The sequence below is a fragment of the Lynx rufus genome, unplaced genomic scaffold (genome assembly GCF_022079265.1).
Source record: "Lynx rufus isolate CCGP_SWC_20201006 ecotype Redwood Valley unplaced genomic scaffold, mLynRuf1.p SCAF_13, whole genome shotgun sequence".
NCBI lineage: Eukaryota > Metazoa > Chordata > Mammalia > Carnivora > Felidae > Lynx > Lynx rufus.
The window spans coordinates 41483252-41497175 of NW_025814827.1; the positions used below are offsets into that span (position 1 = coordinate 41483252).

At 39.8% G+C, this 13924-nt stretch overlaps 1 protein-coding gene across 1 annotated transcript; it reads left to right on the forward strand.

Annotated features, from left to right (window-relative positions):
• The first annotated feature begins 715 nt into the window (after positions 1 to 715).
• LOC124508121 (olfactory receptor 4F3/4F16/4F29-like) lies at positions 716 to 1654 on the forward strand. The gene has a single exon (XM_047074539.1). It carries the CDS (start codon positions 716 to 718, stop codon positions 1652 to 1654), a length of 939 nt encoding a protein of 312 aa, XP_046930495.1.
• Positions 1655 to 13924: the final 12270 nt, after the last annotated feature.

Consider the following 13924-nt stretch of genomic DNA (forward strand, 5'->3'; position numbering starts at 1 on the left):
GACGACTTGAATGACTGAGGAATTGTTGTATGAACAGTTAAAATAGTACCAGCGAGGGGTGCCTGGGTGGCTCAGTCAATTAAGCATCCAAGTTTGGCTTAGGTCATGATCTCATGGTTGGTGGGTTCAAACCCTGCATCAGGTTGTTTGCTGGCACCATGGAGCCTGCTTGGGGTTCTCTGTCTCTTTCTCCCTCTCTTACCCCTCCCCCCCCGTCCCTCCTTCTCTGTCTCTCTCTCTCTTTTCCTCTCTCTCTGCTCTCCCCCTCTGGTGCTGTCTCTGTCTCTCTCAGTATAAATGCATAAACTTAAAATACTAAAAAAAAAGCAATAGCAGTGAATTCTGGCAAATGCAATCTTTACCTCTTCTTTCTTTTTCTGTTTGCGTTGCATTGCACCACCTTCCCCGTGCCTCATGATCCTTGCTATATACATCTATGTTTTCATATTTGCTTCATTTTCTTGTTTATAGATCCATAGTCCTGGCAGCCATGGTGTTAGGAATATTGCACGTGGAAGTGACTCAACTGCTCTAGGTGACCCCAGGTAAAATGCATATTTAATAATGACCCTGAGAAGGAATTGAGGGGATACCTTGTTTTCACAATGTGAATAGCCTTGATTGATTAATCATTTTAATGTAGAACTTTATTAACATTCTCATTTTAGTTTCTTGTTATTTTCTGCTGTCTGGAAACATTCTAGCGGATAAATCAATGGATAGAGCAAATCACTCTGTGGTGTCAGAGTTTGTGTTCCTGGGACTCACCGATTCCTGGGAGATCCAACTTCTCCTCTTTGTGTTCTCCTCTATGGTTTATGTGGCAAGCATGATGGGAAACTCCCTCATCATGCTCACTGTGATTTCTGACCCTCACTTACACTCCCCCATGTACTTTCTGTTGGTCAACCTGTCCTTCATTGACCTGGGAATTTCTTCTGTCATTTCTCCGAAGATGATTTATGACCTTTTCAGAAAGCGTAAAGTCATCTCCTTTGGTGGCTGCATCGCTCAAATCTTCTTCATCCACGTCATTGGTGGTGTGGAGATGGTGCTGCTCATCGCCATGGCCTTTGACAGATATGTTGCCATATGCAAGCCTCTGCACTATTTGACTATTATGAACCGAAAAATGTGTATTTTGCTTACAGTTGCTGCCTGGGTATTTGGGTTGACCCACTCTGTGATTCAACTGGTTTTTGTAATAACATTGCCATTCTGTGGCCCTAATGTGTTAGACAGCTTTTATTGTGACTTTCCTCGGTTCATCAAACTTGCCTGCACAGACACCTACCGTCTAGAGTTCATGGTCATAGCCAACAGTGGGTTCATATCTCTGGGATCATTCTTCATATTGATTGTCTCGTACATTTCTATCCTGATCACTGTTCGGAAACACTCTTCAGCAGGCACATCTAAGGCCGTCTCCACTTTGTCAACTCATGTCATGGTGGTGATTCTGTTCTTTGGCCCTTGCATCTTTGTTTATATCTGGCCTCACCCCACCTCACACATAGACAAATATCTTGTTGTCTTTGATGCAGTTCTCACTCCTTTTTTTAACTCAGTCGTCTATACATTCAGGAACAAAGAGATGAAAGTGGCAATGAGGAAAGTGTGTAGTCGGTTTATTATTTATAGAAGGATTTCTTAAATGACACAAGTATTACAAAATTTCCTTACTGACTTGAAGTAACATTACATATCTATAGTTTGAATACCAGATTCCAAGTACCTTACTACCATTGAGTTGTCCCAGATTAAAATAACAAGGGTCTTAAAAAATCTTAACTGAGAGATTGTGTTGCTGCCTGCGGTTGGTTGAAGGAAGCATGTGGTGTGAAAAACAGTAGCTCCCAGAGAAGGACAATTGCTTGTCTCTCAGGAGACATTACCTTGATGAATTTACTGTGGTCTAGAATTCAAAATTGTGTCTCTTCAATGTCTGAGTGCGTTACATAAGGGAATGCTGATTGATGCAAAATAAATTGATAGTAGATAGGAATATACATATATCAAGATGCCAATTGATTAACTTGCTGTGAAAGATCAGCAAGTGGTCTGAACTTTCATGTAAGCCTAATTGATTAATTCAGTGAAGGGAAGTTTATGAGAAGTCAAGTGATGAAAGGACATTAATGAGGTGGGAATCAGAGTAAGAGGAGTCAGCTGGACACTCAAATAATCACATGAGATTGTGATGCCTTTGAGGATAGGCCTGCCATCAGAAGTGGAAAAATAATGGATCCTTAGGCCAGGCCACCTTTCTGTCTGGACAGAGCTGGTTGGTCTCACCAGATTTACCTTTTGACTTTTGTTTGTACTCTGTTTCAGACTATCTAACTCCTACGTTCTTTAAGATTCGTTCTCATTTTTTTTGTAACTAGCCAGGTTCTTCCTTTTTCTTCTTCTGAAATAATAGTATTCCCATTGCATTTACAGGATTTGAGTCATTGCAAGCTAAGTTTTAGTTTTGGAGGTGTTTTGTATATGACTGTATTATATTCTATAAGAATGTGGGATTTGCATACATGGATTTAGAAATTTCCATTCATATCCATTTCAACAAAGAAGAACCAACGCTCATTCTCAGAGATGTAGTACAAATAACTCTGAACCTTATGTATCCTTACACATAGTCCTTAACCAGTTAATCAGTATTCCTATTGTCTTGTAAGTGGTCCTTATTAATGAAATTACAATGTCACTTGCTAATTTGTGTTTTCTTTCGATTTCCATTGTTCTTTTTATCATTCATTCATTATTTTTAACACCCCTGGTGGATACTTGGAAAAGTTTAGTAGCTAGCACTTATCCTCAGTCTCCTATGATTTGTTTGGAAGTAGTGTTTTTAAAGGGGAGATTCCAGGTTTCTCTTTTACTGATTAAATAATGTTCAGTAGGCTAGCAGGGATTGCCAGATTCCTCTCTGATTTAAAAAAATTTCTACCCCTCCCAATCTTTTGTCTTGCTGCTCTTCTATCAGGTCTGTATGTATGATAAGACAGATTCACCAACTGCATAGTACCTGAAGATTTTCTGTATCACTTAATTCTAAAGGTCATTCTTTGCACTCTGAAGAAATAACTACTTTTAGTGGACATCTAGTCTGTTATTTTCTCAAATCAGCAACCCGCTTCTCCTGGTAAATGTAGCTTTGTCTTGCCGTAACCATGTCATATGATTAGAAGGTGACATGTAAATCCTACCTCTCTGACTACTTCTGTTTGCTTAAAGGTTGCTTCTGAACCAAGTCTTGATGACACATCTCTTAACCATAGTTGAAGGCTTCAGGTATGAGCCTCTGACCAAGATGGGCCAAATCTGAGCTTTTCCTCAGGATGGTAGAGCCAAGAACAGAGAGAAAAGAAGCTCATCCCTTTTTGAGCTGTGATACGGAGAAACTGCTGGCCATCATACTTCCTGCTGTCAAAAATCAAGTCTGGGATACTGAAAAAACATATGTGGAAAAAGACGTAGGATTTACAGATAGAAGCTTGGCAGTAGCCAGTTTCTTGGTTCCAACAGTCTTTGGCATTCATCTTCATTCTTGCCCACCAATGAATTTGGTGACCAGCTGAGCTAATAAATGGGCGAATACATTAACCTTCTTGCTTCAGTTTGTTTGAGGTGTGGTTTTGTCCTGTATAATCGAAAGGGTATTGATAAATACATTTCTGGTTCTAAGAAGAGTGTATTTTCCATGATTTCTGATGTGAATTTTCCATGTTTTATTACTTAAGAAAGTACTATTTTTTCTAATACAATTTTTTTCTTCTAATAAAAAGAAAAGCTTCCTTTGAATTAGAGATGAAGTAGAAATCACCCATAAAATCACTATGTGGAGATAATTAGTGGCAATATTTTGATATGCTAATTTGTAGTGTTTTTCTCTGCCTAAATAAAAATAGATATTTATAAAAGGGACATTTAATGGTCTCTGCATTTTATCCTGCCTGCCTTTTTGATGAATATTACATTCAGAGAAGTTTTTCACATTATCAACTGTTGCAGTACAAAATAATTTTAAATACATACATACTGCTGCATTATATGAGAATCATAATTAGATTTGTTATTCCTCTTTCATTGACCAATTAGATTATCTTTAATTTTGTGCTCTGCTTGAAATCTTATATATGTTATCTGTATCTCATATTACTTCCTTTAGAGGTTGATAAATTTGGAATCAATAGGGGATCATAATCATTTAAATTCTTTATTCACATTTTAATTACAACCAAAAGATTTTTACCTGCTAAAAAGTATATCCACTTAAAAATTTGTTTCTTTGTTTCTTTGTTTTGTGTGTGCATGTGTGTGTTTAATATGAAATTTATTGTCAAATGGTTTCCATACAACACCCAGTGCCCATCCGAACAGGTGCCGTCCTAATTGCCCATCACCCACATTGTCCTCCCTCCCACCCTCCATCAACCCTCACTTTGTTCTTAGTTTTTAAGAGTCTCTTAAGGTTTGGCTCCCTCCCTCCCTCACTTTTTTTTTTTTTTGTTTTCCTCCTTCCCCTCTCCCATGGTCTTCTGTTAAGTTTCTCAGGATCCACATAAGAGTGAAAACATATGGTATCTGTAACACTCTACAGTTCCATCCATGTTGCTACAAAAGGCCATATTTCATTTTTTCTCATTGCCACGTGGTATTCCATTGTGTATGTAAACCACAATTTCTTTATCCATTCATCAGTTGATGGACATTTAGGCTTTTTCCGTAATTTGGGTATTGTTGAAAGTGCTGCTATAAACATTGGGGTACAAGTGCCCCTTGCCTCAGCACTCCTGTATCCCTTGGGTAAATTCCTAGCAGTACTACTGCTGGGTCATAGGGTAGGTCTATTTTTAATTTTTGAAGGAACCTCTATACTGTTTTCCAGAGTGGTTGCACAAGTTTGCCTTCCCACCAACAGTGCAAGAGGGTTCCCGTTTCTCCACATCCTTGCCAGCATCCATAGTCTCCTGATTTGTTCATTTTAGCCACTCTGACTGGTGTGAGTTGGTATCTGAGTATGGTTTTGATTTGTATTCCCCTGATGAGGAGCGACATTGAGCATCTTTTCATGTGCCTGTTGGCCATCCGGATGTCTTCTTTAGAGAAGTGTCTATTCATGTTTTCTGCTCATTTCTTCACTGGATTATTTGTTTTTCGAGTGTGGAGTTAGGTGAGCTCTTGATAGATTTTGGATACTAGCCCTTTGTCCGATATGTCATTGGCAAATATCTTTTCCCATTCCATTGGTTGCCTTTTAGTTTTGTTGATTGTTTCCTTTGCTGTGCAGAAGCATTTTATCTTCATGAGGTCCCAATAGTTCATTTTTGCTTTTAATTCCCTTGACTTTGGAGATGTGTCAAGTAAGAAATTGCTGCGGCTGTGGTCAGAGAGTTTTTTTCCTGCTTTCTCGTCTAGGGTTTTGATGGTTTCCTGTCTCACATTCAGGTCCTTTATCCATTTTGAGTTTATTTTTGTGAATGGTGTCAGAAAGTTTCCTCATTTCATTCTTCTGCATGTTGCTGTCCAGGTCTCCCAGCACCATTTGTTAAAGAGACTGTCTTTTTTCCATTGGGTATTGTTTCCTGCTTTGTCAAAGATTGGTTGGCCATATGTTTGTGGGTCCAGTTCTGGAGTCTGTATTCTATTCCATTGGTCAATGTGTCTGAGTTTGTGCCAATACCATGCTGTCTTAATGATGACGGCTTTGTAGTAGAGGCTAAAGTCTGGGATTGTGATGGCACCCACTTTGGTCTTCTTCAATATTACTTGGGCTATTTGGGGTCTTTTGTGGTTCCATGCAAATTTTAGGAATGCTTGTTCTAGCTTCGAGAAGAATGCTGATGCAATTTTGATTGGGATTGCATTGAATGTGTAGATGGCTTCGGGTAGTATTGACATTTTAACAATATTTATTCTTCCAATCCATGAGCACGGAATGTTTTTCCATTTCTTTATATCTTCTTCAATTTCCTTCATAAACTTTGTATAGTTTTCAGCATACAGATCTTTTACTGGTTTGGTTAGATTTATTCCTAGGTATTTTATGCTTCTTGGTGCAATTGTGAATGGGATCAGTCTCTTTATTTGTCTTTCTGTTGCTTCATTATTAGTGTATAAAAATGCAACTGATATCTGTACATTGATTTTATATCCTGCAACTTTGCTGAATTCATGTATCAGTTCTAGCAGACTTTTGGTGGAGTCTGTTGGGTGTTCCATGTATAATATCTTGTCATCTGCAAAAAGTGAAAGCTTGGCTTCATCTTTGCCACTTTTGATGCCTTTGATTTCCTTTTGTTGTCTGATGGCTGATGCTAGAACTTCTAACACTATGTTAAACAACAGCAGTGAGAGTGGACATCCCTGTCGTGTTCCTGATCTCAGGGAAAAAGCTCTCAGTTTTTCCGCATTGAGGTTGATATTAGCTGTGGGCTTTTCTAAATGCCTTTAAGATGTTTAGGTATGTTCTGTCTATCCCGACTTTCTCGAGTGTTTTTATTAAGAAAGGATGCTGAATTTTTTCAAATGCTTTTTCTGCATCGATTGACAGGATCATATGGTTCTTATCTTTTCTTTTATTGTGATGTATCATGTTGATTGATTTGCAAATGTTGAACCAGCCCTGCAGCCAGGAATGAATCCCATTTGCTCATGGTGAATAATTCTTTTTATATGCTGTTGAATTCGATTTGCTAGTATCTTATTGAGAATTTTTGCATCCATATTCATCAGGGATATTGGCCTGTAGTTCTATTTTTATGCTGGGTCTCTGTCTGGTTTAGGAATCAAAGTAATGCTGGCTTCATAGAATGAGTCTGGAAGTTTCCTTCCCTTTCTATTTTTTGGAACAGCTTGAGAAGGATAGGTATTATCTCTGCTTCAAATGTCTGGTAGACTTCCCCAGGGAAGCCATCTGGTCCTGGACTCTTATTTGTTGGGAGATTTTTGATAACCGATTCAATTTCTTTGCTGGTTATGGTCTTTTTAAATTTTCTATTTCTTCCTGTTTGAGTATTGGAAGTGTGTGGGTGCTTAGGAATTTGTCCATTTCTTCCAGATTGTCCAGTTTGTTGGCATATAATTTTTCATAGTATTCCCTGATAATTTCTTGTATTTCTGATCGATTGGTTATAAGAATTCCATTTTCATTCATGATTTTATCTATTTGAGTCCTCTCTCTTCTTTTTGAGAAGCCTGGCTAGAGGTTTATCAGATTTGTTTATTTTTTCAAAAAACCAACTCTTGGTTTCGTTGATCTGCTCTACTGTTGTTTTAGATTCTATATTGTTTATTTCTGCTCTGATCTTTATTGTTTCTCTTCTTCTGCTGGTTTTGGGGTGTCTTTGCTGCTCTGCTTCTATTTCCTTTAGGTGTGCTGTTAGATTGTGCATTTGGGACTTTTCTTGTTTCTTGAGATAGGCCTGGATTGCAATGTCTTTTCCTCTCAGGACTGCCTTGGCTGCATCCCAACACGTTTGGATTGTTGTATTTTCATTTTCATTTGTTTCCATATATTTTTAAATTTCGTCTCTAATTGCCTGGTTGACCCATTCATTCTTTTTTAAGATGTTCTTTAACGTCCATGCTTTTGGAGGTTTTCCAGACTTTTTCCTGTGGTTGATTTCAAGCTTCATAGCATTGTGTTCTGAAAGTATGCATGGTATGATCTTAATTCTTGTATACTTATGAAGGGCTGTTTTGTGACCCAGTATATGATCTATCTTGGAGAATGTTCCATGGGCACTCGAGAAGAAAGTATATTCTGTTGCTTTGGGATGCAGAGTTCTAAATATATCTGTCAAGTCCATCTGATCCAATGTATCATTCAGGACCCTTGTTTCTTTATTGACCGTGTGTCTAGATGATCTATCCATTATTGTAAATGGGGTGTTAAAGTCCCCTGCAATTAGCACATTCTTTTTTTTTTTTTTAATTTTTTTTTCAACGTTTATTTATTTTTGGGACAGAGAGAGACAGAGCATGAACGGGGGAGGGGCAGAGAGAGAGGGAGACACAGAATCGGAAACAGGCTCCAGGTTCTGAGCCATCAGCCCAGAGCCTGACGCGGGGCTCGAACTCACGGACCGCGATTGTGACCTGGCTGAAGTTGGACGCTTAACCAACTGCGCCACCCAGGCGCCCCAGCACATTCTTATCAATAAGGTTGCTTATGTCTGTGAGTAATTGATTTATATATTTGGGGGCTCCCATATTTGTCGCATAGACATTTTTAAATGTTAGCTCTTCCTGATGGATAGTCCCTGTAAATATTATATAATGCCCTTCTTCATCTCTTGTTATAGCCTTTAATTTGAAGTCTAGTTTGTCTGATATAAGTGTGGCTACTCCAGCTTTCATTTGACTCCCAGTAGCATGATAAATAATTCTCCATCCCCTCACTTTCAATGTGAAGGTGTCCTCAAGTCTAAAATGAGTCTCTTGTAGACAGCAAATAGATGGGTCTTGTTTTTTTATGCATTCTGATACCCTATGTCTTTTGGTTAGCACATTTAGTCCATTTACGTTCAGTATTATTATAGAAAGATAAGGGTTTAGAGTCATTGTGATGTCTGTAGGTTTCATGCTTGTAGTGATGTCTCTGGTACTTTGTCTCACAGGATCCCCCCTTAGGATGGATCTCTTGTAGGGCTGGTTTATTGGTGACGAATCCCTTCAGTTTTCGTTTGTTTGGGAAGACCTTTATCTCTCCTAATATTCTAAATGATAGACTTGCTGGATAAAGGATTCTCGGCTGCACATTTTTTCTGTTCATCACTTTGAAGATTTCCTGCCGTTCCTTTCTGGCCTGCCACGTTTCAGTAGAGAGATCCTTCATGAGTCTTATCGGTCTCCCTTTATATGTTAGAGCACGTTTATCCCTAGCTGCTATCAGAATGTTCTCTTTATCCTTGTATTTGCCAGTTACACTATGATATGTCGTGCATAAGATTGATTCAAGTTATATCTGAAGGGAGTTCTCTGTGCCTCTTGGATTTCAATGCCTTTTTCCTTCCCCAGTTCAGGGAAGTTCTCAGCTATTATTTCTTCAAGTACACCTTCAGCACCCTTCCCTCTCTCTTCCTCCTCTGGAATACCAATTTTGCGTAGATTATGTCTCTTTAGTCCATCACTTAATTCTCTAAATTTCCCCTCATACTCCTGGATTTTTTTATCTCTCTTTTTCTCAGCTTCCTCATTTTTCATAATTTTATCTTCTAGTTCCCCTATTGTCTCCTCTGCCTCTTCAATCTGAGCCATGGTCATCTCCATTTAATTTTTCAGCTCATTTATAGCATTTTTTAGCTCCTCCTGGCTGTTCCTTAGTCCCTAGATCTCTGTAGCAAGAGATTCTCTGCTGGTCTTTATACTGTTTTCAAGCCCAGTGATTAATTTTATGACTATTATTCTAAATTCAGTTTCTGTTATATTGTTTAAATCCTTTATGATCAGTTCGTTAGCTGTCATTATTCCTGGAGATTCTTTTGTGGGGAATTCTTCTGTTTCCTCGTTTTGGATAGTCTATGGAGTGGTGCAGACCTGCAGGGCACTTCCCCTGTGCTGTTTTGAATAACTTGCGTTGGTGGGCGGGGTCGCAGTGAGACCTGATGTCTGCCCCCAGCCCACTGCTGGGGCCACAGTCAGACTGGTGTGTTCCTTCTCTTCCCCTCTCCTACGGGCGGAATTCACTGTGGGGTGGCGTGGCCCATCTGGGCTACTAGCACACTGCCTGGCTTGTGGTACTGGGGATCTGGAGTATTAGCTGGGGTGGATCGGCAAAGTGCACGGGGGTGGGAGGGGCAGGCTCAGCTCGCTTATCCTTCTTTGATCAGCTTTTGGAGGGGCCCTGTGGCACTGGGAGGGAGTCATACCCTCCGCCACTGGAGGGATGGATCCACAGAAGCACAGGGTTGGGTGTTTGCGCGGTGCAAGCAATTCCCTGACAGGAACTAGTTCCCTTTGGGATTTTGGCAGGGGGATGAGCGAGGGACATTGCGCTGGCGAGCACCTTTGTTCCCCACCAAGCTGCGCTCTGTCATCCTGGGCTCAACAACTCTCCCTCACGTTGTCCTCCAGCCCTCCTGCTCTCTGAGCAGAGCTGTTAACTTATAACCTCCCAGATGTTAAGTCCAGCTTGCTATGTAAACGCACTGCGTGCGGCCCCTCCACTTTTGCAATCCAGACTTGGGGGGGTCTCTGCTTGGCCTGCGGGCTGCCCCTCCGCCCTGGCTCCCTCCCGCCAGTCCGTGTAGCGCTCATCGCGTCTCTCCCCTTCCTACCCTCTTCCGTGGGCCTCTCTTCTGCGCTTGGCTCCAGAGACTCCGTTCTGCTAATCCTGTGGTGGTTTTCTGGGTTATTTAGGCAGGTGTAGTGGAATCTAAGTGATCAGCAGGTCGTGGTCAGCCCAGCGTCCTCCTTCGCCGCCATCTTCTTCCACTTTGCTAGCTTATATGTAAATCATAATCACTAGTGGTAGTTTATTTGCCTTATAGTTGACCTCTAAAAGAATTCTAACAGGCATGGTTTTTAGTCTCAAAAATTGTGTTGCCTTTCTCCTGGTATATCTTTGGTGAACTCATAGATAATTATACATTTTATCATCCTTTCTCAAAGGAAGTTCTATCTTAATGGTCTCCAGATCTTTATTCATTGAATGGGTTTGGGTCAATCTCTGAGTTTGGTATCACTGGGGCTATCAAGATGCCTTCATATCCAATTGCTCTGCCCTTTAGAAATGGAGGTTATGATGGCAATCCCTAATTCTCTGCGTAGCTAATGAGGAGATACTTTGGTTGATTTGTATTTTAACCCTGGGGAGTAGTTATTGTTGGAAATCAGAGTGAGACCAACTGGAGGAGTTATAAATAACGTCCTGTAGGCTGACTTAGAGCCAAGCCCTGAAAGCCAGTCACACAAAAGAAAGTTAAAATCCTCCTAGCCTTTTTATAAAATAGCCAAATTGGACAATATTTACATGGGAAAAATGGCAGGTTTAGTGTAGATTTGGTCTATGTGCCTCTTAATCGTAGCTGACTGTCCACTCTCCATGTAGTAGTGTTGCACGAGTTATGGATAGATGGTATATGAATAGTAGAAACTGCCCTTGTCCAAGAGAGTTGAGTCTTGGGAGAAAGGAAGGTAGTCTATTTTCATTGTAAGTCAGTGAAAAGGAGACAAAGACTGAAATGAGAAAAAGACTTCCTTCATGTTGATTAACAACAGATGGACTGAAGCACGAAGTGACATTAGGATCTTCGCTCAATCTCTATGGTGCCAATTGATTCAGTTAATATGCTTTTCAAATCAGAGATACAGCCGAAGGGAAGACCTCATTAATGAGAATTTGTGGAATAATGTGAAAATCCCTAGATTTGGATCCCTAGGCACCTATATTTTTATCTCTTAGTAGTCATTTAATTAAAATGACTGTTTACAACCTGGAAATATGAGTCTGATGTATTTAATGTGACTCTTCTTCAGCTGTTATGTGCTAACATTTTTAGGGCCCTGATTCATCCATTCTGATCAAGGATTTGCAAACACCCTTCTTACTAGTATCCACACCAGATAAAATTTAAAGGAGCATGTAAATTAAAAAGCATTGCAATTAGTTATCTTATAAGGCAAATTTGACTAGTTTCCATGTGAGAATTACCTTGGTGTTTTCGACTAAGCCAGAAGATTGGAGATGCTAGGGACCATGGAGTTTCTGTGTAGTGAGAATATGTTCCATGCAAGGAGTTATGGTAAAAAGCCCTTACAAAGGTGCTTGTTTCTGTGATACTTCCCCTAAATAGGACTTTGGAGGAGTTTGAAAAGGTCACGGAGAGCCAGAATTCGTTTGGAACCTCAAGAAGGAATATTGGAAATGATCTGGATGTAGATTCCATGAAGATAATCTCTGTCACTTCCAGGATACATGTGTTGTAGTCCCTGATGATTTTAAGGAGAACTTTTTTTGACTCTACGTGAACTTACCCATCATAGTAAGGACAAGTTTACCATCATTGTAAATCAACACTGCTAGGGAAATTTTAGAAAAATCACGTAGAGTATCTCTAAGACATGCCTAATTTTCCGATGATATAATCATGGCAAAACTGTCAAGATTAGGCATATGTGGGAGGCAGAATCTCACAGACCATTTGAATACATCCAAACTGACTTCATATTATTACTCCCTGCAATGGGATATGAATATGTTTTATTTTTCTATGTTTGTTTTCAGAACGGTCAACATCCTTGTTAGCGATCTGTGTCTCTGACACTGGCAAAAGTATCCTCAGTTTCCCACTTGGGGAGTCATGACGCTGTCATTAAAGACCTATGCAAGACATTCTCATGTACATGAAAACTCCACTATTCATACCATCTCCCATCTTGTGGCCTAGGAGAAAAGACAAATGGAATTCTTTCTTTTCCTTTTCTTTTCTTTTTTTTTTTTTGGCTTTTTAAAAAGTTTTTATTTTAATGCCAGTTACTTAACATACAGTAGTATGTTAGTTTCAGGTGTCTACTGTAGTGATTCAACAATTCTGTACATCACCTGGTGCTTGTAAGACAAATGGAATTAATTTACAATTATTCAAACCTTTCAGAAATATTTCAGCTTCCTTAGCTCATAGTCTATTGATGGCTTCGTAACAGGTCAATCTGTGCATCTTAGAATATCATCTGTTCTTAGACTCCATTCTGTTGCAAGCAGATATGGCCCAATACTACAAGGAACTAATGTACTACATTACTCAGGGGCTTTTTGTTTGTTTTGTTTTAAATTTACATCCAAGTTAGTGCAACAATGGTATGAGGAGTAGATTCCCTAATGCCCCCTACCCGTTTAGCCATTCCCCCTCCCACAACCCTTCCAGTAAGCCTGTTTGTTCTCCATATCAGAGAGTCTCTTAGGTTTTGTCCCCCTCCCTGTTTTTATATTATTTTTGCTTCCCTTCCCTTATGTTCATCTGTTCTGTGTCTTAAGTCCTCATATGAGTGAGGTCATATGATATTTGTCTTTCTCTGACTGACTAATTTTGCTTAGTGTAATAGCCTCTAGTTCCATCCATGTTGTTGAAACGGCAAGATTTCATTCTTTTTGATTGCCGAGTAATACTCCATTGTATATATGTACCACATCTTCTTGATCCATTCATCCATCAATGCATATTTGGGCTCTTTCCATGCTTTGGCTATTGTTGATAGTGCGGCTATAAACATTGGGGTGCACGTGTCCCTTGGAAATAGCACACCTGTACCCCTTGGATAAGTACCTAGTAGTGCAATTGCTGGGTCATAGGGTACTTCTATATTAATTTTAATTTTTTAAAAATATTTAAAGTTTATTTTTCATAGAGAGAGAGAAAGTGAGAGAGAGCATGGATTGGGCAGGGGCAGTTGTATTTTTAATTTTTGGAGGACCTCCATACTGTTTTCCAGAGTGTCTGCACCAGTTTGCATTCCCACCAGCAATACAAAAGAGATCCTCTTTCTCTGCATCCTTGCCATCATCTGTTGTTGCCTGAGTTTTTTTTCAAAAATTTTTTAATGTTTATTTTTTGAGAGAGACAGAGTGCGAGCAGGGGAGGGGCAGAGAGAGAGGGAGACACAGAACTGTAAGTGGGCTCCAGGCTCCACGCTGTCTGCACAGAGATCAACATGGGCCTCGAACTCACACACTGAGATCATGATCTGAATCTGAGTCAGATGCTTAACCGACTGAGCCACCCAGGCGCCCTGCCTGAGTTGTTAATGTTAGCCATTCTGACATGTGTGAGGTGGTAGCTCATGGTGGTTTTGATTTGTATTTCCCAGATAGTGAGTGATGTGGAGCATTTTTTTATGTGTCAGTTGCTATATGGATGTCTTCTTTGGAGAAGTGTCTGTTCATGTCTTTTGCCCATTTCGTCACTAGGTTCTTTGTTTT

Bases quoted from the DNA above. Each gene is read 5' to 3' on its own strand.
- LOC124508121 (XM_047074539.1), top strand. From the start codon at position 716: ATGGATAGAGCAAATCACTCTGTGGTGTCAGAGTTTGTGTTCCTGGGA.